We start from the raw sequence: 22472 nt of genomic DNA, 5'->3' as shown, positions 1-22472 counted from the left end.
AAAAGTCTTTCATCCAAGACGTCTGAACTTTTGTGATCATAAACGCTAGCTTACATAATATGTTTCTGTGACCATTTGGAGATTCTCTCTAATTTCCCGCAGGTGTAACTTGGTTTCGTGGCACGGAACCGTTGGTGAACACGGAGAACTGTCGCTTCTATCGAATCCGAGGGAAGGAGTTTCTGTTGGAGCTGTACAATGTGTCAAAAGCCGACGAAGGAGCTTACTCGGCTGTTGCGTACACAGAAAAAGAACAACTTTGGTGCGACTTTTCGCTGGTCGTTCGGGGTAAGGTCTTGCGCGCGCACTCGGAAGCTTCTCTTATGACGAATTTGCTTGGTCAAAATGCGGCAACACAGCCTAGCGCTTGGAAATTTCTTGCCTGGTGCCCGTGCCAGGTCGCGTAACAGTTGTCTCCCGAACAGGGTCCTCAAAAGCTAGCAGTTTTAGGATATAATTGGGTAACCGGCTGTATCGAGGCCGGGTGCAAAAAGTGATAGCTGGCAAATTCCTTGCCTAGAACATGCACGATTGCAACATTTTGACCAAGAGAACACAATTGCTCAGAATCTGTCAAAGAAAGCTTCCAGGAAATGACCGCACGAATTTGCCATTACTTTTGTACTCTTCCAGCAACAGCGCGTGCCCACCACATGCCAGACTTCACTGTAGCTCCCCACGTAGCCGAATGGACAGGCGAGGATCGTTTGCGCATTTCCTGCACCGTCAGTGGTTATCCAGATCCCAGGGTATTCTTCCTACACAACGGCCTTCCCATTCCAGAAAGCTCTGAAAAGTTTGCCGTGGGTTAGTTGCTTGCTTGTGAGCCTCTTTCAGCGATTCATTATGTAAGTGCCTTCTTTCTTTTTTTTCTTCTTTTTTTTTTTCATTTAGAGAATGAAGGTTATGGTGAGTGGAGCCTGCAGGTTGAGAACCCAACTGTCCAAGATGAGGGTGAATATTCGGCCGTGGCCAAGAACTCCGTGGGACAGGTGGTGAAGATGGTGATATTTATGTTAAGTAAGGCCCGTTTATTCCTCCCTGCACTGCACTTAATGTTAGCATGGAGGTCGTACTGGAGCTAAGTAGCGAGGAAGAATGACAAGTTAACAGTTGAGCGCTGATCCTGTCTTTCATCTAGTCCCTGCTGTGCGTTGCTGCTTAATTCCACTATGATTTATCGTTACTAACTACCCCATACGAATACCTTGGTACGTTGGGGTGGAGGTCAACCACTGCCCCACATTTATAGCATCTGGAAGATTGACGGATACTGTAATACAATACGGTGGGCACATTGCAGTAGCCTAGTGTTCGAGCTTGCATTAGTGCAGTTTATGTGTTGGACAAGATCTCCATAATGCAGTGGGATTTCCTCTGCAAAATTTTATGGCTCTGTAGCCATCATTAGGATTATCTAATTGGGTTCGTGTGAGTATTCGAGTTTTCAAAAATGGAGTAGCTCCCGTTATTTGGTCACTACAGTCGCCGTCCGATTTTTCGGATTCTGCGGGGATCGCGCAAAAGCCCGAATAATGGAGCAGTCCGAAAAAACGAATTTGGCTGTAAAACAAACTTTACTAAGCACTAGTAGGCTGGAAAAATTTGTCGCGCTTCCAGCCCTGCCTGATAACACCAGCTTCTATTTCCCGAAGCGACATTTCATTGCTGTGCTCTGACAGAGGCACCGCCAGCATCAAGTCCGCAAGTCAGCTTTACCTAACGCATGCGTGCTTTGGGTGAAGCTCGCTTTACAGCGCTGTTGCGCGACTCGCTGGCGGACAGCACGGGGCCGTTCCCACGAACGAGTCCGAATATTCAAGCATGTCCGAAAATCGGGGTCCGGAAAATCGGTCGGAGACTGTATTTGCGGTACAATCATGCTATGTACTCGAAAGTTTGGAACATCTGGGAGCTGCTGTTGCACGCATGCAAAGACAGATCGACTGCTATGGTGCAACTGCGTCACTGCTCCTTCTCCCAACAAAATCTGCATTACACAGTGTTGAGCAACCATACCTAACTGACTCAGGGTTGCCAGATTTGGCTATAATTAGCCAACCTTGGCTACCTTCGGTATCATCTAGTTGGTGATTGATTGATTCTGCTATTTTTGGCTATCCCTTATCTGTCCTCCTGAGGAATACCACAAAGCACTAGAAAAAAGAGATGCATGCTTTTTCAGCATGCCTTTGTTGTTAACACTGATAAGCAATCTTCAACAGTATTTTCGACAGTGATACACCGCACGGAGAAGGAAGGGATAAGACCGAGAGTGAGTTAAAGACCCATAAAGTGTCTGATCCCTGTGAAAATTTCTTAGTTCGCTGAATAACATTACTTTTATGCGAGCAGTGGCACCCCACGCGCTTATTTCATCCCAGGAGTACGAATGACTGGAGCTTTATGTTGATGATAAAAATTAGTTTCTGTCTGGAATTAGGTAAGCAAATGCCTAAAATCAGAACTGACACTGGAGCTTCATCACTATACCACGCTGATCACTCTTGACCTAGCGAATCATTTGGCAATATCTTTCAAGGTCTGTAAGTAGAATTGCTGTGGAAAGAGAGACAAACACATTATGAAATGTTGGCTATCTTTTTGGATACAGGAAGTGTTGCTTAGTAGTTGGCTGCATTTTGGCTACGTAGGGTACGAAATTGACCATGTGCAGTCATGTGCAGCAACACTGCTAATTGTTACAGCCAGGAGTTGCGTTCGTAATCGCCTTGCTGACTGATTTGTACTGCGTGACACATGAAAAGAGTGAAAAAGATGTTGACACTTCTGAGCAGGAAGACTCCACTTGGAAGACAGCAAATACAAGTGCTGTACGAGACTGTTTTCAGCTAGATTCGATTGTTTCTGCTTCTGCTCAGTCTGTATCGTCTGCATATCTGGACTCCTATGGGAACCACTACCAGTCTTGTGGATCATCTCAAATGGCACTGCAAATCTGAAATTTATTTGCTTTCTGGTCTGAGTATTTGTTTTAGATTCGAGTTCCAGCTAATGGAAAAATATCAGCCCAAAGTTTGCTATTGACACACGCCAAGTGATCTTCATGTGGTGAGATGGAATTGTGATCAGCCGTATGGGAAATTTCTGATAATTGTAACTGATACCCGCGAGCCCAACTCATTTGAAAATCTTTCAGGTGACTTGAAGCAAGGAGCAAGCTCCCCAATGAAAGAACGTCACCCTAGGCAATCCAATGGATCTTTGGTGACACCTGTCATCCCCTCAAAGAGTGTAGGTGTTTTGTCTCAAGAGGTACCCTTAAGCTGACTCTTTGAACTGTAAACAAACAAAAGCTCATTTTCAATTTAATTTTATTTGATTCAACACATTACATCAGTTTGGAGTTGGTTAGAGTTAAAGAGTTAGTGCCTTCTAACTAATTTCCTTCAGAAGTCCTACTTTGGTTCAATGAACAGTTCTTTGTGGATTTGCTTCTCTTGTAATACTCATGAGGGCAGAAACATTTCCTTGAAGAAGGACAAAAATGCAGAGGAATGAGACTCCCGAGATATGTTGCTGCTCTCATCGTTCCACCAGCCCACTCACACCCTCTTCATTTGTTCATCTTGTAATGCCTTTTCTCAGGAAATTTGCTATCAACCGAGGCTAGATTCTGGCTAGATTATTTCCGTGCTCACCAATCATTTCAAGATTATCATGACACCAATCTCCCTGGCAGGTTATATTGGTTGTGATGACATAATCATTAATGGCGTCCTGACTCATGCAGTTGATATTGGAATGTTACTTCTTCCTTGACCTGCCTTTGGAAGAAAGTGAGACCTGTTGTTGGTGGGGCACCAGCATCACAAAATTATGTGTAATCGAAGCAATGAAGCTCAGAAAAAGTGAAATGGAATGAGCAGGAAAAATAAAGGTACGTTCAGGGCAACCCTACAGTGGGTTCTCCTCAGAATTGCGGAAGCTGTGGAAACATCCGCAGTCCCGTTAAAAGGAACACGCTGAAGAAAATACCAAATAATGAGGAGCATTCGTGTATTGTAGGAGAGTTGATAACAGATTTCCTGTTTTATGCTTTCTTTCAAAAACTGCTTTCTCCTTTCACGACTAACTGGTGATCCACTCGCATGACTTGGTGTTTGTGTCTAACATCCTTGCTCCTCCTATGGGTGAATGGGCAGAGACCATTGGTCATTCAGCGGACTTGGGCTGACCGTGAGGCTGAACTGCACGGCAATGCTCGCAAGGTAATGCACTGCTTTTAGGAATTTTACGGCAGAGGTGACGGGACTGCATTAAATGTGCCAAGGAAAAGTGGCAAGTTTAGTATTAAGTGGTACTTTACAGTAATTTAAAATGGATTGTGTTTTATAACGAAATGGAAAAAGGCATTGTGGTGCAGATTTTATTTGACATTTTTGACACAAGCAAACACACGTACAGTGTTAAGCAAATGGATAATGTTCCATAATATCTTTTCCACACTTTGAGTAAGAGCCATACCTGCAGTTTCCAAAATCTGGTGGAGTCTTCGCAAGAGGGTCCTGTTCGAGAGAGTTTGAGACTGTGGGAAATGACCCTCGTTGCCTCAGATGTCTTGCCCCCTTTGAAGACCTACACGTAGGAAACCCTGTGTTGCCTTCTGAGCGGTATTCCTTCATTCCAGAAAGAAAATGGCCTCCGAACTGCACAGTATGAAGAAGTGCCTTCATTTAAAAATGTTGATGAAGAGACCATGTTTGTGCCATCATTAGAGCTTTTCAACTCTCCCCCGAAACCAGGTGACTGCTTAAATAGATGAGCTTATTGCCTGTGTGCAGAGATTTTAATTTTGGATCAACGGTAGGAACGATCGCCGAACGAGAACACGCCAAGTGGCTGAATGCTGTCCCACTAGAGAACAACCCGTACAGCGCGGAGAACCTGACGAAACGAGCCTCCCTCGGGAGGAAGGACTCTATCCTGTCGAACCCCGCAGCAGCGCATGAACAGGATGATGTGGAAGACGAAAATCCGTTCTCTCCTCCTGTGCTCCCAGCTGCTTGTGTACGGGACTATTACATCAATAACCCCAGACTCCTGGCAAGAGCTGAGGCTTCACCACAGAGGTTCCCATCTGAGATAGAGAGTTGCGAAGAAAGGTTGCATTCCTTTGAAGAACAGGTCTGTGTAACCACTTGTTCCTCCGTGTGCCACACGACCGAGATGTTTCACATCAATTGTAGATGTACTCCACCCCTCGCATGGCATTCAGTCCAACCTTTCAGCGACAACAAGTGAGGTCCAACTCTCCGCCTCCTCTTCCAGAGACTCCTCCTCCAGGCATCGTAAGTGTATTACCATCTGCGAGGGATGTTTCTCAAGGTTTCACCGTCCATGTTTCCACAAAACTTTTGGAGACGAGTATAGTACAAGCTGTAGAGTGAGTGCTAAAGGGAATGAACCCACTTGTCTCTTCTAGACACAGATGACTGCCAGCAAGTTTGAATCCGGTATTGAAGTGACAGGGCGAAAGATGGCAGTAGAAGAGGATCTGTCTTTGCCTTCTGTGAGGGAACTGGTGTTGAAATTTGCCAGTCCATCAACGCAGTCCTCCTTGGATGTTCCATTGGAAACAACCAGCCCCGTGGTAGATTATTTCGCAGTGATTTCAAATATGACCACCAGCATGTACAGTTGAAATGTTCGACTATGTCTATAAAACGAGGCACTTTGAATTTTGGATCCCTAAAAAATTTAGACAACTGATTTGTCTCCGTAGGGCATTCTCCCAGAGAAAGCCATCATTCTGGAAGAAAAGGAGAGTGGATCATGTGATCAACTCAAGACTTGGAATATGAGCAAGGTGAAGACATTTGCTTTGGTTGTTGTCCTTCCCTCCAGAGAGAAGTTTGTTGCTCTGAAACTTGGCTCGTCTGGTGCCAACATGGAAGGAAACCCTTTGAGCAAGTGATACATAAATTTCTTATTGTGCAGGAATAATTTCCTAAAGAGTACCATTATTTGCTCGTGTAATTTGCGCACTTTTTCTCCCCAATAAAGTAGAAAAAGTTTGGGGTTGTGCACGTTACGCGGAAGATTCCTAGAACGACTTTCTAATGCCTAGACACTCCCAAATTTATGTACTGACAGGATTTGCATTGGTTACAATGTGAGTACACACGAAGGCTGTGGCAAAATGCATGTGGTAAGCAGGTGCTGGGCCATATTACTGCGTGTCCAACTGCAGGTGCGCAAATTATGCAATTTTTTTTTCTGTTATCACCGTTATTTGTGCCAAACTAGAGTGTGCAAATTGTGCACAGAAATATGGCATCTCCAGTTTGATTCCTTTCATTAAAACCCTCTCATTGCAGGATGCCAGGAAACCTGAGGTCAGTTCCTTCTTTCATGTTGTTATGTCTCGTTCATAGAATTCTAAGGCTATGCCATCTGTGGAGTTCTCTACAACTTGTAGTTGTAAGCGATGCAAATGTACTTTTCCTTTTGCCACGTAGCCATTCTGCAGTGTACTTAGGAGTCACTAAGCGTTTTATATTTCTCGTGATTAGAGGGACCCTGAACAGATCTTGTAGAGTGAATGATGATATGGCATTACAATGCACGTTTTCATTCTCCCTACAATATTATACTGACCAGCTCGATGTATATACAGGGTGTTTGCTCTAACGTGTCCAGGAATTGTATTTAAAGCGAGCGATAAAAGAGAAATGAGCGCTACTTTTCAGCTACTTGACTAAGAAACGGGTGCTACTAGTGAAGCACTACCTGTTTCTTACTCAAGTAGCAGAAAAGTACCACTCGTTTTTCTTTTATCGCTCGCTTCAAATATAATTTCTTGACACGTTAAAGCAAACACCCTGTATATATACATATATATGTATATATATGCACGATTATATATTTCACCAGCTCGCTTGCTTCTTGGCTATTTTTTCATTATTATATTGAGGTTATTGAGGAATGTGTCCAATAGAACTGATACACGGAAAAAAAAAACTCGCACGCTGAAAGTCCGCTTTTCATGGCTTTAAACGAACCATGAAGGGATTTTGATCAAAAAATTTAGAAATGTTGAAAATTCTGATTTTTTCTGAAAGGTGCATGATTTTGCCATATAACGTCGCTCCAACCCCTCCACTAGTAAGGACAGGTCACGTTTAGTTCCTCTATTGCTTTTTCTGGGATGTTATACTCTGCATGGTGAATGCACTATAGATGTTTCATGGTCCCTTTAATCCACTTGCGAATAATTTTTTTTGACATTAAGCCTGCACAAATTTCCATATTGCAGCCATTGCCCAGAAAGAAATTGGTTTGTATGCCTTATCCTTATGTTGCGTACAGTATTGCCTCATAGTGACCAGTTTTGGTTTGTTTCCTTTCAGCCAGACAATGTAAGTAATGTAATGTGCAATAGAAAGGAAATGACTACACACAAGCTCAGCTTGTCCGCCAGTTATTTTTTCGTGTCTCCCTAAATGCTAAGTGCACACATTCCCAGATCCACAGCCTGACAGCACGCAGCCTGTCCCGGGAATTTCGTGAGCATGCTCAGAAGAACCTGGTTCCCAGACAGATGAACCGGTCGCACCTTGCTCCTCCTTCAGCCACGTCATCAATAGACACTGTCCTGTCGTCCTCCACTGAAAAGTGTACCGTGGGAGGTGACACTACGCCTGGCTATGCATCAGACGAGAGCTCCACCAGCTCTGCAGGCACCCCTGTAGCACGGGTCATTGGGGCCAAACGGAGGCAGGCGCGCAACCTCCTTCAACGAGCGTCTTACTGGGAAAGACGGGCGGAACAAGGCCTGCTCTCGGACAGTTCAGTGACGGAAGAATTTCCGCAGGAAGCAGAAGTGCGTGCTAAAGTGTGAAAGTTTGTGGGATGTTTTTGAAACATCACACGTCGTCGTCTGTGTACAAAGGGGTTATGAAAGAACTTGCGACGACATAATGGGGGAAAGATTTGTAATCAGCCGAATAACACTAGTGTCCTTGGCTGAGGCTCCACCGCCAGGTTAATGTACGAACACCCTTGTTTGGTGTTTTAGCAGCAGGTACTTAACTCAGGTGAGACTTTGTTTACTGCTCCGCATTCCTACCTGTTCCTCCGTGCCATCATGATAACATCCGCATTTCTGTTCTTTTTTTAGAGTCGCAATGTTTGGTTGAATTTTTTTTTATTTTGCACCCGAGTGAGTTTTGGAGCAATCTATGTGCGCTAGATACTTCAGAAGTATTGTAGTCGATGATTTGTGAACATTATCTTTCCACACAGTAATGGGCTACAAAGTATATGCCAGCAACCTGTACTTGAGAACAGAACCACATTTGTAGCATGTGGAAAAGAATGGCAACTAAGAAATGGTGAAGACTGAGCATGCAGAGACGTGCGTGCGACAAAAATTTGATGGCCAACTGATTACTCGTGTGAGGGTCAACACATTATGTGTCTTCCTTGTTCTCTTTTTCAGCAGGTACATTTCACCTAATTTTTGTGGTACACAAAATGACAGGAGCAGCCACTAAAACACTGCAAAGCTCATTCTGCTAACAGAACATCCCACAGCTTCCTTGGTCTTGACTATTTCTTCCTCGATAGGTCTTCTTGTAATGACACGATATTTTGCCAACGAGTTCTCCGCAGGTAATTTTATACAGGGGAGCAAGTAAAGGGTTCAAATGATAAACATTGATAACCAGGATATGCTTAGATTGAAGTGAAAACCTCAACTGAACAGAGTCTGTTCTTTTACCATCCTCAGCATTATTTATATAGATCATAGTTTAAACAAGTGCAGGACATTGTGAGTATCTATGTAGTCAGTCGTCCAAATGCTCTACACTTGTTTTACCCTTGACCACCTTACCCTTTAAATAATTTATGTTGCCAATGATGAAGACAGTGCCCAGCAAAAAAACAGAATCTGTTGGAAAAATTGATACCCTTTGCTTCAATCAGTGGCATGCTTAGAGTTAAGTTTACAAATGTTTATGATTTTGATGATTTTTCAGTGCAACTGAATTTTCTGCGTTGTATGACATGCTGCCTTACGGGCTAGCTATGCAAATAATAGCCAAGTTGCACAGGAGCACATTGTGACAGCCTTGTGCACGTCTTTCTGGAGTACTCGAGTACGAGCACACCGTAGAATTTGCACAAAAAAATTTACAAAATCATTACAGAATGTGTTATTGCTGCACTATAGAAATGGTGGCATACTGGATTTAGCCTTCTAATAAATTTGGGTATTGCTTACATGTGCTTTGGGTAATGTTCCCATGTGTGTGGATAGTTATGAAAATGCTCTTTTGATAACTTTGTGCTTTGCTGCAGGAGGCTCTCAGAAAGTTCTATGAGGTCTCGTTGCTAAAATTGAAAAATCCTGCCAGTTACTATGCATTGCTTGTGGTTCTCGTGGCAGCCAAAGGGATGAAAGCAAGCAATCTACCTATACAACCCCTTTGAGCAATGATTCTGTCTTGTGCCAAAATGACAATGTTCTTGTATGCATCTGTACTATGGCTTTGTGAATATTTTATTAGGTGCAGAAAGTATTAAGGATAATATGTTACCACTATAGGAAGCTCCTGTGCATGATGATAGTACGACAACTATGCATATTCTACGAGTGCTCTTGAAATTATAGTGCCTTTCTGTCATTTCTGCCATTCTGTGGTGCATAACTACAGGAGCCTTTGACTCAGAAAAAATGTCGGCTGCATGCATGTAGCAGTATAGAGTGCATTGGGTCGCTACCTTGGAAGTTGTTTGTACAAGATGATGTCACATGTGGTATTACAAATGCAAAAGTGTCATTTTGCTAGTCAAGGCTTAGTGCCTGTAGTATTTCCGTGAGCATCATTCCAATTGAATAGTGGATGTTAAAGAGTATTATTTTTCTCGACAAAGATCCTCGTAATGCCTTTGAGCCTGCTCTCAATAAATGAAAATATTCTCTGGGTCATTATAACGGGGCTTGCATTTAGAAGCCTTCACTATAGCTCCTAAGAATGAGCTCACTTTACGTTGTATGTAGTCCTTAGAACAACAAATATTTTTGTACAAACCTAACTAAGCCCACTAACAATAAGCTTTTTTCCTCTGTCTTGTACTCAAGAGGCATTCCTTGAGGTTGATTGGACCAACAATTCTCAGACAGCTATACTAGTCTTTCGGTTCTTCATAGTGACGACACTCTCTGCTAAAACGCCTGTCATCGTTATGACTGTGTCTGAGATTATCAATAGGATACTAGAGGACACTAACATCTGTAAAAGCGTCCACTGATGTGCTTACGGTGCAACATTTTATAGTGAGTTGCGAGAAGAGTATTATATTTTTGAACACCATGTTTACACCCGAAGCATTTGTTAATTGTACTGGATATAGGTCATGATATGATATAAGATATGACACTAATGTCACCCCGAGGTGTGTGGAATAAATGGACCAGTTCACACGGCTGTCTCTGTATTGCAGTGACAATGGGCGTCTGTGTGGATGCTCTCATTGTCGCATTCATCATTTACAAGCTCAAGTAACTAGTGCCTAGTTAGATAGTAACCCATTTTGTCTCATTCGTATAGTCCTCCATAATTTTTGTCATACACTGATCTTCCAGCATGTTTCAACACTTTTTCTTTTTTTCTCTTTTTTTTTCAATCACGTACCATATTCAGTCGCATAATGAGCGTCCCTTTTTACCCCAATAAACGTAGCGACGTAGGAAACAGTAAATCTTCACACTCGACTCCCGTTTGATTCTGAAGCGTGTGCATTAACTCTATAATGAAGAAAGCCTGTGAGCTTTGGGCTAAAACACAAAAACAGACACGACACTGAGGCTCTCTTCATTGTGGAGTTCATCCACCAGCTCGCCTGCATCTGTGCTACATTATCATTCATGTGCGCTAAATACGCTGGAGTGGGATTACAACAAACATTGGCTTTTATTTTGCGATGTATTGTCATTATAGTCGAGCCCGTTTATTACGATCTTCGATATAACGATGATTCCGATATTACGCTGCTTGCGGGTTCCCGTCGGCTCACCCATAAACAAGACTTGGACATAACGATCGTACGCGTATAGCGGTCAGAACGCCTTTATTGTCATGAAGCTATTTGTAGTTTTATACAAATAAATTATTCCTACCTAGCCATCCTTCTGAAGATAGTATACTGGTGGTGGTGGTGATGGCGATAGGACTTGCCGTTGTCGGCCTCACGTACGTGGGCAACGTCACGACTGACGCCCTGGGGGAATGTGCGTCCTGGGCCGACTTCTAAGGGAACTGTGCCGACATATGTCTGAAAGCGTCTGAGGAAAACCCAGGAAAACCCCCAGACAGCACAGCCGGCACTGGGGTTTTTCCTGGGTTTTCCTCAGACGCTTTCAGTATACGCTCAAATAGTATACTGTAATGCAATGATTACGCATTTCACCACAAAAGGCCTCATCCAATGGCAATGCTACCCACGTTGACAGCAGCCCACTTTCGTCCCGCACGAAATACGCTGTGCAGGTGCGTCTCTGCGCATGAGAGGAGGCAGTGAGAGGGAAGAGGGAGGGCGCAGCCAATGGGGCTTCCCGAGTGGAGTAACCGGGAGAGGAGATACGCGCAGAACGCTCGGTTACCGCAATCCTGTTTACGAGTTTAGTAGAAAACGAGAAGCCATATCAAACCTTCACTTTCGGCTCCCCCGCCACCAATGCAAGCATATGAACACCAATTTGAGCGCAGGATAGTTGAACGAAAGAGCGCATCCCTGCACTGCTCAGCACAAGAAATTTGTAAACCTAAACCAGTTAAATTACTCGAAAACATCACTAAAAGTCGACTGGTTTGGCACTGTCTCCGAGTGACCATTGCTACGGCACAGATACCAAAGCCCGGCGAAGTAAAACAAAAAACGTCAGGATGTTTGTTTAATGAACGAGCGCACGCAAATGAGAAACTGACCGGCCCGTTTGTGGCCGGCGAATCAAGGATGCTAACCGAAAAGAAAAAAAAAGTTTCCCAATAGGTGGCGCCATTTTCGAATTATTCAGCCGGGGGATTTGTGTGAAACACCCTGTATATACGTATAAAGTCAACCCATGGGCTCGAACCCACAGGAGAACCAGCTTGTTGCCTGCCTCGTACACGGGGTGGTACCGTGACTCGGGGTGCAGATGAGCCTCGTATGCCGGAATGTTGAATAGAGTGCAGATTTTGAGTCAGTGAAGACTGCCCATTCCCGCGGGGTAAAATCACCAATGTGCTGCAGAAAGAAAAGGATGGTATAGAGTTTCGCAGCTGATGATGAGTTGGATAGCGCAATAACGACCATAACCCACCACATCATTTATGTATGTATATGCGTGTGCGTTCTGATTGGACGGCCAGCTGGTGTGATCGCAGCGGAGCGTTTGGGAATATGTTATTTCGGTCCACAACTAGTAGATAATCCGCTAAAAAGGCAAAATGAGAAGACAGGAGCGTTGAAAGATTCCACTTGGTCCACCTTCTTGGTGACCTGGTCGGTGACAAAGGTGTCTGGGAAAAACTAGGATTATCTAGTGACTATATCTGGAAAAACCAGATTCTCCTGAGTTGTACCAGTTCGCATTAACTGCTCCTCGTCTCCCAATTTGTTAACAGTACGAATTCCCATAGGTAGAACAACTTGCCGCAAAACAATATTGGGAACTCGACGATTGCAACCGAAGGTAACATATGTTGAGTGACTGAAATTGCGTTCTCTTTCGAAAGCGTCGACAGAAGGTGCCTGCGGGACTAACCACGAAATCTATGCTTGACGGCTTGATATGAAGCTGCGGTCTCGAGGGTAATTTCTATGCTGCATGCAACCGAACCTCTATTGAATGGTGCCACCAGTTGCCGTTCGATAGAGTTGGTAACTTGCGGGGGACGGAGATGCTGGATGTTATATCTGCTCGTGCAATGACACCGTAATGTTTTCTCGTAGCCGCATTCACGCGCGGAGGGCCCCGTCAAACAGCATGCTCACTATACTACTGTGCGGAACTGTTATTGGCTCCATACAAACGTGGAACACTGCGTTAGGTCTAGAAAATGGAAAAGAAATGAAGGATACAATGCTTACAACAAAAATGGTTAGACGGACGAACGAAGTCCCCTTCCTGACTCAGCAGTCCCAATGAGGCCACCGAGTAGGTCCAGGAGCGAGCTCGTTGTTCCTGAATGGAAAGTTACTGTAACCCAATCTGCAGTTGAAATTCAGTGGCGTCGGTGGCCTAAACTTTCAGCATAACCGCTGTAAAAAGCGATGAACACGAAGATGCTGTGGACAAGTTCCAGCTTGCTGCCGTGGTGTTTTTGCTCCAAGCACAAAAATAACGGCTACACTGGGAAAGAACTTTGTTTGGTTGCTCTGTAAGGTATTTTTATTCTGTATAGCCCTCGCAAATGGCTCATGTATGAGCCTTTCCTAGTCGGGACCGACTTCTCCTCCTCCTTTACATTATTGGTTATTCTCCAAACCAACTTGGAATCTACGTCATGTGCAACATACGACACGCACATTGAGCGTATTGAGCGTGCAACGTGATAAACGTTTATTCCGAAGAGACTGAGAGACACAGAGCTGTAACGTGACATATCCAAGAGATGTAGCTGCTCACTTTGGTGTATGTGCCGTAATAGCCTGGTTCAGCGCATTTCACACCGAATGAGACGATTCCCAAGACGTACCAACGGTCGCTGTCCGGGTCCATCCACATAAGGGCCCCACCAGAATCACCCTGAAATCAGTTGATTTCTATGGACTGTTACAGGTGCCATCGCGACAATACCTGACAGGCATCCTTTTTGCCAAGCAGGTCTCCCGCGCAGAACATTTCCTCACGCACGGTGATTACATTCTTGAAGACCCTACAACACTCCTGGTGGGAAATGATGGGCAACTTGACCGCACGCAGAAGCCCGCTGTGCTGACCACCTGAAACAGCTTTCTGTTGAAATAACTGGTAAGTGAAACCCGTGGGTCGATTACCGTAAGAGATTCTACCCCAGCCTGCGACCACTCCATCCTGGCCAACCAAGGTATTCGTATCGATGCCCTCTGGGAGACAGATGGGGCAGACAATGTCGTCAGAGACCCTGAGGAAGTCCCGCAGCTTGAGGACTGCGATGTCGTCCCCGTGGATGATGTCCCGAAAGCTGGGATGTTTGTAGATGATGTCCACACGTACTACGTGCTTCTCACTGCCGTCCATTCTCTCGTAATCCATGTACTGGGATCCATAGCCTATAAATATCATGTCTGCTGTTTTCCTACGAAGGAAGGAGCCCCCTTTTTCGAGGAACATGCCACACACTTTTCCTGTATTTACCCTCGCATACAGTGGGCCGCAGTAAGAATGTAATTTCCGGATAACGCTACGCCTGCGCAGTACGGGTAGACCGCGCCTTCCAGGAAGATGGCCACCTGAAATTTAATTGCGCACCATTTGATCGCAAATCGACGCCATAATAGGCTAAATCTGTTTCCAAGCACATGCAGCGCCACATCGAAAGGACGTTAATGGAACATAGAAGGAGTGAAAAAAAAGTAGAAACTCGCACTAGAAGGACGATATAGATGCCAAAAAGTAGAAATAAGGACTAGAAGGATGACATAGATGACAAAAAGTAGAAATAAGGCCTAGAAGGATGACATAGATGACAAAAAGTAGAAACAAGGCCTAGAAGGATGGCATAGATGACAAAAAGTAGAAATAAGGACTAGAAGGATGACATAGATGACAAAAAGTAGAAACAAGGACTAGAAGGATGGCATAGATGACAAAAAGTAGAAATAAGGACTAGAAGGATGGCATAGATGACAAAAAGTAGAAATAAGGACTAGAAGGATGACATAGATGACAAAAAGTAGAAACAAGGACTAGAAGGATGGCATAGATGACAAAAAGTAGAAATAAGGACTAGAAGGATGGCATAGATGACAAAAAGTAGAAATAAGGCCTAGAAGGATGACATAGATGACAAAAAGTAGAAACAAGGACTAGAAGGATGGCATAGATGACAAAAAGTAGAAATAAGGACTAGAAGGATGACATAGATGACAAAAAGTAGAAATAAGGACTAGAAGGATGACATAGATGACAAAAAGTAGAAATAAGGACTAGAAGGATGATAAAATGTATATAACAGCAACGCTGGTGCTAGTGGCGGATCCGGGAGAGGGGGGGATTTCATATTTCTGTGAAAAAAAGTGAGGTGATCGTTTTGCAATTCTCAAAGTTCAATTAACAAAAAAAAATTTCCTGCTATTAAAAATTGCCCAAAGCCTTCCTTGGTGGCAAAAGTTTCCAGAAGACAAATGCCCAAACTCCGACAATACTCCGGTGAGTACGTCGCCAGTTAGAATTTTTTTATCACCTTAGGTGAAACACCCTGTATATTCCAAGCGCCTTCCATGTTCCTTTAATGACCGAAGGAAGCTCCAAGGAACGTTTTCTCTAATCGAAGTTCCGTGTAGGAGAGTTTGAAAATTAATTTGAATGGGTGGGTTTAATAGAACGAAATTAAAGAAAAATGGAAATGACAGCCGGTGGTTCCAAGGGACTCTGCACACAGATCTCTATACAAGGAAATTAAACCATCGCGCAACCATCAAGCAACAAAGATGCTCGACGAACAGCCAGAACGTGCACAACCAGTGTCGCAATCTTCAATATAAAAAGTATGGCCGCATAATAAAATTCCCAAGTACGGTAAAAATGTGTTTTTGAGTGGGAGGTATCTTCCTTTACTATGTACCTTTATATGCCTCAGTTATACATATACGCATAGCGTAGTAGACGCGACCGATGAAAGAATTCTAGACTGGGAAGGACAAAACGTACCGTCCAGGGAAAATGACTGGAGGAGACGGGATCCCCACCGACCACTCGCTTAGACCTGGAATGACTCTTCCCACACGCTGAAATGAGATTTGCCAGTCAACCGCACTCGCTCAATCTGCGTTTACTTGAACTTACACGAACTCGAAGTGTTTGGCGATCCTGAAAAGGTGAGCGTACTTGAAGTGCTTGGAGACTCTGAAAAGTTGAGAGTACAAAAGTATGTTTCTACACGTAGAAAATACAATAGCGGTGAACCACTTCACTGGAGCCTTTACCAAAACCTATCCGTAAGGATTGAGGTTCTTCCCGTGAGCAACATGCCGACAGATTTGTAGAAATCCAGCGAACCCGTAGGGAAGTATGAAGGGAGTTTCCTCAGGACGAAAGCCGCCGATATTTCGAACTGTTCGAAATATCGGCGGCTCTCGTCCTGAGGCAACTGCCTTCATGCCGACAGATTGCTCGGTAAGAAAATGCCACCAACCAAGCATTCAGCATTGACCCACTTTTACATGAAATGAACCTGCACTGGCAATGTATACGCGTATAAAACAGCACTGGCCCCGTGGCTTTCTTCGTACTGTGGACTTTTACATATGTACGGGATCACAAGAGGTTTTCTAGGCCTATGTGGTTCAGCATGTCCAAAAGGCTCCAAGAGTAATATGCTTGGTGACCCTCTTTCTAAACGCAGCTTTTTAGACGAAAACTTGAAATGGGTGCCCAAAAAGATATCCGCAGACCAACTCGTTCCAAGGGCCGCAATCGGACCACGATCGCAAGTGATGTTCTTCGTGTCTCCCATGTGCTTTCCCAACCTATGATGAGGTATACCTTCAATGTGAACCCTGCTGGTCGTGCAACCGATTTGTATGCCAGTCAGCGAATATTTTGCTATAAATGCTAGCCTATTAAATATATAGACGCGTGAGATTAGAAAAAGATTAACGAGGAAGTACTGAAATTTTCCAATTGTGAGTCGGAGTTCAAAAGGACAAAAAATAGTTTCCAAGTATAGTAGTTTCCGTTCAATAGTTTCAAAGTAAGAAGGTCGGGTCATCACTGTTTCAGGAAGCATTACAGATGAGGAGTGCTGGTGGTAGATATGTGTAAGTAATCAGTTAATTCATTTTACAGATAAGATTGAGCAGTTTACATCGGGAGGTAACATCGAGGAAACAATCGAAACGGCTACCAATCCGAGAAGAAGGCAAGGGGGTGCAGCGGGTATAAATTTCGCAGCCGAAAAATAAAGATTGCTCATCAGTCCGTTGCCTGTGTCTTTAACGCCCCTCTTCGTGTGCCCTGCACGGGGCTTTTATCGCCTTTAAACACGTATGTATTCAAAATTTTTACCCTCTTTATATATATAATCTCACCAGAAACAGCAAGTGTGTGTAAACTAAAAATGCGGGTCTGGATCCTCCCCTGGTAATCATTGGGCTACTGTACTGACTTTCCCTATATTTATCGACAGCCGTTATAGCAACATCGGAACGTGTTCCCAGCAACGTTCCGGATTCAAGCGGCTGACGTCACGTCGCCGAACGATAATTTGACAACTTGGTTTCTCGTACCGTTTTAGGACGGCGTGTCCGATGTACTAAACTCTTTATACATGAATACAGTGGGCAGCTTAAAATTCATGAACGTACACGCAAAGCGAGAGATGTATCAAGCGTGCACCGAAACGTCCGTGCTGTCGAACCGAGACGTTTTTCGTTCCGGTTCGCGTACCAGTTCCAGGACACTAGAGAGTTTTAGTACACGAGAAGGAACTCTACGTAAACGATACCATACAGGAAGTTATCAAGGGCATGGAAGCTTAGCAATGTGATGTCAACCATCTTCAAAGAAACAGGGCGATTGGCTTGTCCTGTTTTCGGAACTGTTATCGTGAACACTTTCTGATGTAAGTAAAAGTCTAAAACTCACCAATTGTTCAACCCCCTATTAAAACAATAACGGTTCATACCTTTTCGAAACTGTTCCGACTCTAACGCCACACAGGCGCCATCCTGTGGACTGGTTTCGGATAAAATAGCGTGAGCGCTGGTGAGTGAACCCCCATAGTAAACAAGCCTGTGCACAACGCAAGAAAACAGCACAACACAAACAGTTTGAGCTGTCGCATTGTGCTGCTTTCTTGTGTGCTCATGTTCAGGTTTGTTTGCCATGGACTGGATTGGGATCGACCTGTGCTCGTGGTCACAATTAAAGTGGACCATGGGTGTGGGAGGGGGGATTAAAATACGCGGAGAGATTGATCACAGATGCGATGACCCGTTACTCCGCATTCGTTTGCTGTGGTTGTAGGCACAGTATACACACTGCACTGAGCCCAACTCAACAACGGCGAGCCCCTTTACCACCACTGAACTACTCTCTTTTTTATTTTTTATTTTTTTTCGTATTATCGGCGACTGTCGTAAAGTTGAACGTAAACACCAAACAGATTTGTGAATGGGGATTTTTGCTTCTTCGCTATATGCTACCCGTAACATTTTCGATGAATCGTTTCGGTTCTCAAGAAAAGGTTGCGTCGAATTTGGAGGTTTCTCAAAGAAGAAAAGAAATGAAAGTTTGGAGGACGTGAGGCGTGTGCGGCCATACGATTCCATATTTGAAGAGACCACGAAGAGATTCCCAAAAAGATTCTGTCAGACATATATTGTCACAATTCCCTTAGAAGTCTGCCCAGGACGCACATTCCCCCCGACCGTTAGTCGTGACGTTGCGCCTCCTGTGTGAGGCAGACAACGGCAAGCTCTTTCAGCAATACCACCACCACCATCCCAAAAAATTTCAGTTCTCAGCGGAGAACTGCTCGCAAGGATGCCTCTTATCTGAAATATATATTCTATTTTTGCCATATTACATTCAACGCGGGCGCAGTTCACGCAAAGGAAAAAAAAAAAAAAATAGAAGGCTTCGAGCGGTAGCCCGGCAAGCGGACTGACGTCAGTTACATCCTTTGCTTACTCCAACGTCGCACCAAGCTAGCCCACCAGTGGCCAAGGTCGCCTTCTTTTGACGTCACAGCCGGTTTCCCTGGCAGTGGTGACGTCAAGGCAGTCGCCTTTTTTTTTTTTTTCCGCGATTTTTAGGTGATATCTTCGTTATTCTAACCAATGTTGGGTTCATACCCCTCTTGGTGGATACTCCACATGGTGGACGGATTAGCGACTAGAAATTCGTCATATATGTTTGCAGAGGTTTTGGGGATCTCTTCATAGTCCCTTCAAAGTAGCACACAAGTCATTTTAACATCCTGTTTTCTTCCTATAAAACTGTTAGGTAGGCTAGTAAGATGCACCGTGAGAAGTAATTCACACCACAGAGTCATAATTATCGCAGAAATTGAATTTAAAGTACGCCGCAAAAAGCGACCGTCGCAACGGCGGTGGAGAGCAGTACCAGCCTGCGATCTGGCTGGGACCTCGCGCTGACGCTATAAGGAGAACGCTCGTTGATTGGTCCAGAGAAATGTTGTCTGCTAATCACCTGTACTTGACTGTTCGGGTTTCTGAAAAAGCATTGCTCCTGGTTCGGTCATGATTCGGCAACTCTTCCTATCCCCAAGTGCCCGAGTCTTCAGGGGAAATGGCAAAACCGATTTACGGGTGCATAGGGACAAGGCGCTAACCCCCAGTGACCAGCGAACCAGAACGAGTTGCCCCTGCAACGTCATCTGTGACGTGGCATAATATTTCATCATCTTGCTCCTCCAACGCGCGGAGCCATGTTTATGTGAGTTTTTTTTTTTTTTTTTGACTGCTCTCTGTACTTCTTTAAGACAGATTCGGGAAATGCTAGGGTTCCTGCATGCGCGTTAACCATAGGAAATTGGATGAGACCATGAGACCACATAGGAAATGTAATCACCTGGAAAATGGATGAGACGATGATACAAGATGGATATGTGAGCTTTATGGTCGTAGCCCACCTCAAGATGGTCACACTGCTTTTCAGAGAGTATACCTTCGAGTTCCAGATGGTCTAACTTTTACCGAACCGAAAATGCCCTAATTTTTCGGTTTTGCTCCGGAAAGAAAAAGGAAATTAGTGTTTTCGTTCAATTCCGGTTTGCCGAAAATAGCGGTCTCTCCGGTTTGCGGTTTCGGTTCGGCTCGACACCCTGTGCCAAGTCCGTGCCCCGAGACGTCCGCACCGAAATGTCCGCTTCCCCTGTGCACCAAAGGGATCCGACATTTTGTAGTTTTCAACCCGCAAAAATTCGGGTAGGGGGAGGGGGGGGGTATAGTAATTTTCAATTTAAAAAAAATCTGAGTTTTTCGGGGGTTTGAGACACGGGAAATTATACCGAGTGAATTTCTCGGAGTTTTCCGGAGAAATGAAGAACGAGTACCTACATAGAATAAAAAGGGGTGGAGTACTCAATAACACATCACCACAAGTGACTTGGAGTACTATTTTGCTTTATTCGGCCCGCTTGCGGCACTGTTCAAACGCCCATTTACAGTAAGTTGCTGTAAGACATACGAGCATATACCTGCACAATGGTGTCTGTAAGACATCGTTCCTCTCCGTTAATCATTCTCAGCTTAGATAAAGCACGTTCTGCGTTAACGCTGGAGACAAGAAACCCTAGTAGCAAAAGTATCGGCCAGTCCGCTTCATGAGAAGCGCAGAAGTTCACTGGGAGTGACATGGGCAGAAAGCTGGTACCCGTACAGTACAGTGCAAATTCTTCCTGCAGTTGCACCAACTCAGCGTTGTCTCTAAGCGATTATGTCTTCGTAGTGCGGGACGAGATTTCTTGGCAGAAAAAGAAAAAGGAGGAAAAGGAAAGATAAAAGGGGAAAGTGAGGAAGGAAGTCCTTGCTTAACATTTGGATTAAGAACCGGACCTTATACCAAAAATCGCCATCTACAAACCACATATTCAACATGCCACGATTCTCGCGCTGAAGAAATTGCTCGTTTTTCGGGTACTATATCCGAATACGCTTAAAAATATCGGCGAGTGTTTGTCGGATAAAACCGTCGGAATCCTAAATAACCTGAAAGACTTAACCCCCGTGATTCCCACGCAGTGCTTACGGGCGAATAAATAGGATAAGTCAGGTGGGCACCCGTTAGTTACCAGATAAGGAAAGTCTTTCTTGCAAGTAGATTTTATCGATCGCTTTATTTTATAATGAGGTGAGCAATTTTCCAGCTTCAGCCTTTCATTGGTGGTCCGTGCTCCGTGGAGGATATTCATCATTTTGCATTGTGAGCAACGGAGCTTCTAAAATTCTAATACTCTCAATGAAGGACTGGCAGAAAGACTCACCCTTGCCGCCTCCATCTGTCCAATTGTGTGGCGGTGCTGAAATCGAAAAGAGGTTACGCGTGGAAGACGAGTTAGCTTTTCCCTCGGAGAATATTTGTAATAGGTGACAAGCAGACAAACTCCGTCCCGAGGCCAACTTCCGACAGGGCAAAATGACTGTGGAATTCTTTTCATCTTGAGATGTGCGTCCGTGCGATTGGTAATTTATTCCACAACATAAATAAAATTGAAAAAGTCAAAAGATAATATTCTACGGTAACCTCGCTTTTTTAACAAACTCTACGAGAGGCTCTCGAGAATGACGCAAGCGGCAGAGACTTCCATAATGGAGGGGAGGCAAACCCCCGCCGTCTGTGCAACACACAAGGTCTCGAGTGGACAGCAATTATCCCTGAATCAATTCGCTTTTTGATGACGCAAGTTTGCCTGTGAGAATTTTCCTTGGCAGTGACTCGCGTAAATAGTGGCTACTTACCGCTTCCCTCCTGACTAATTACCTCGGGGATAACTATCTGAAAAGAGTGTAGTTTGAGTCTCTCCCGAATTTCCTAGATACGCGCTGCGTCCTAGAATCTGTCGACGTGGAAAGTACTTACTTGCACTGAACAGACGAGGGACGGGAACAGGAGAAGCAAAGTCATGGCACAATACGCCTCAACAGACATTTCGACGTCAGCCGCAGGTGTTGGCTTTGATAGATAGAGCATTGTATTTACACGTAGTGCTTAAATAACGGACGTCATCATAATAGGGAAAAAAACTGCCCTTTGAGCCAATGTACATGTATGCGACTGCCTCGTAACACGAGCGGAGGAAACAGAGTATGTGTGGAATTTGTGTCGCCAAGCGACAAACTGTCTTCGCTCCTTGGAGTCAATTTTCCACTATAAACGAGAGATTAAAAAAAACAAAAAACAGATTCGTCGCAATATGGCTGCGGCGGATAACAGCCGAGAACTCGTAAGCTTTCAATTTATTTAGCATGTATACATTGCCCTTGAAACGAGGATATTTAATTAGTGGAACATCCCAAAACCAAATAGTTAGAGTGTCTCTCACGTCGATGGTGAGTCATTTCGCAATTTGAATCGTAATTTCACGCGTATAGACCGCACCATAGATAAGCCGCAGGTCGCGTTTTTTGGAACGTTTTGAAAATTTTCTGGCAAATAAGCCGCACCCGCAGATAAGCCGCGGTTAATACGATACAACTGATTTGTGCGACAAAGGAGACCATAGAGAAGGCCATAAACCCTGTGGTCCATACTTCGGGACCGGCATAGTGTACAACGACGGAGGGCAGTT

The 22472-nt window shown here is 44.4% G+C and overlaps 3 protein-coding genes across 8 annotated transcripts in view; 2 read left to right on the top strand and 1 right to left on the bottom strand.

Annotated features, from left to right (window-relative positions):
* Positions 1 to 10453, top strand: part of LOC135389152 (uncharacterized) — a 37733-nt gene extending 27280 nt beyond the window's left edge. For 3 of the 6 annotated variants that reach the window (XM_064619175.1, XM_064619171.1, XM_064619170.1), the window contains 12 exons: positions 103 to 288; positions 634 to 807; positions 895 to 1020; positions 3161 to 3255; positions 4167 to 4232; positions 4652 to 4766; positions 4832 to 5148; positions 5211 to 5312; positions 5447 to 5614; positions 5747 to 5830; positions 6342 to 6359; positions 7490 to 10453. In XM_064619175.1, the coding sequence (XP_064475245.1) occupies positions 103 to 288; positions 634 to 807; positions 895 to 1020; positions 3161 to 3255; positions 4167 to 4232; positions 4652 to 4766; positions 4832 to 5148; positions 5211 to 5312; positions 5447 to 5614; positions 5747 to 5830; positions 6342 to 6359; positions 7490 to 7864 (1826 nt within the window). In that variant the 3' untranslated portion in view covers positions 7865 to 10453. Of the gene's footprint in view, positions 1 to 102; positions 289 to 633; positions 808 to 894; positions 1021 to 3160; positions 3256 to 4166; positions 4233 to 4651; positions 4767 to 4831; positions 5149 to 5210; positions 5313 to 5446; positions 5615 to 5746; positions 5831 to 6341; positions 6360 to 7279; positions 7383 to 7489 lie in introns of all 6 variants that reach the window. The other 3 variants (XM_064619176.1, XM_064619173.1, XM_064619172.1) reach the window with 3 other exon arrangements.
* Positions 10454 to 13552: 3099 nt separating this feature from the next.
* Positions 13553 to 21906, bottom strand: LOC135389149 (venom protease-like). Its single transcript, XM_064619168.1, has 9 exons — positions 21764 to 21906; positions 21643 to 21679; positions 21168 to 21203; positions 16004 to 16063; positions 15869 to 15945; positions 14354 to 14448; positions 14014 to 14294; positions 13814 to 13959; positions 13553 to 13762 (listed from the first exon to the last, which is right to left on the bottom strand). The coding sequence occupies exons 1-9, from the start codon at positions 21872 to 21874 to the stop codon at positions 13577 to 13579; spliced, it is 1029 nt and encodes a 342-aa protein (XP_064475238.1). The 5' UTR covers positions 21875 to 21906; the 3' UTR covers positions 13553 to 13576.
* Positions 17139 to 22472, top strand: part of LOC135389150 (uncharacterized) — a 46252-nt gene continuing 40918 nt past the window's right edge. The window contains exon 1 of the mRNA XM_064619169.1: positions 17139 to 17203. The gene's annotated coding sequence lies outside the window, so the exon portion shown is untranslated. The remainder of the gene's footprint in view (positions 17204 to 22472) is intronic.

Source organism: Ornithodoros turicata, chromosome 3 (genome assembly GCF_037126465.1).
Source record: "Ornithodoros turicata isolate Travis chromosome 3, ASM3712646v1, whole genome shotgun sequence".
Taxonomy (NCBI): Eukaryota; Metazoa; Arthropoda; class Arachnida; order Ixodida; family Argasidae; genus Ornithodoros; species Ornithodoros turicata.
This window is presented reverse-complemented; position numbering and strand designations above follow the sequence as displayed.

What these genes read in the sequence shown, in the direction of transcription:
- LOC135389149 (XM_064619168.1), bottom strand. Translation starts at nt 21,874, where the DNA reads ATGCTCTATCTATCAAAGCCAACACCTGCGGCTGACGTCGAAATGTCT. An exon ending in GACAGATGGAGGCGGCAAGG is followed by an intron (nt 16,064 to 21,167) that starts GTGAGTCTTTCT and finishes TCAACTTTTCAG; the next exon opens with AGTCTCCAAGCACTTCAAGT. An exon ending in GCAAAAAGGATGCCTGTCAG is followed by an intron (nt 13,763 to 13,813) that starts GTATTGTCGCGA and finishes AACTGATTTCAG; the next exon opens with GGTGATTCTGGTGGGGCCCT.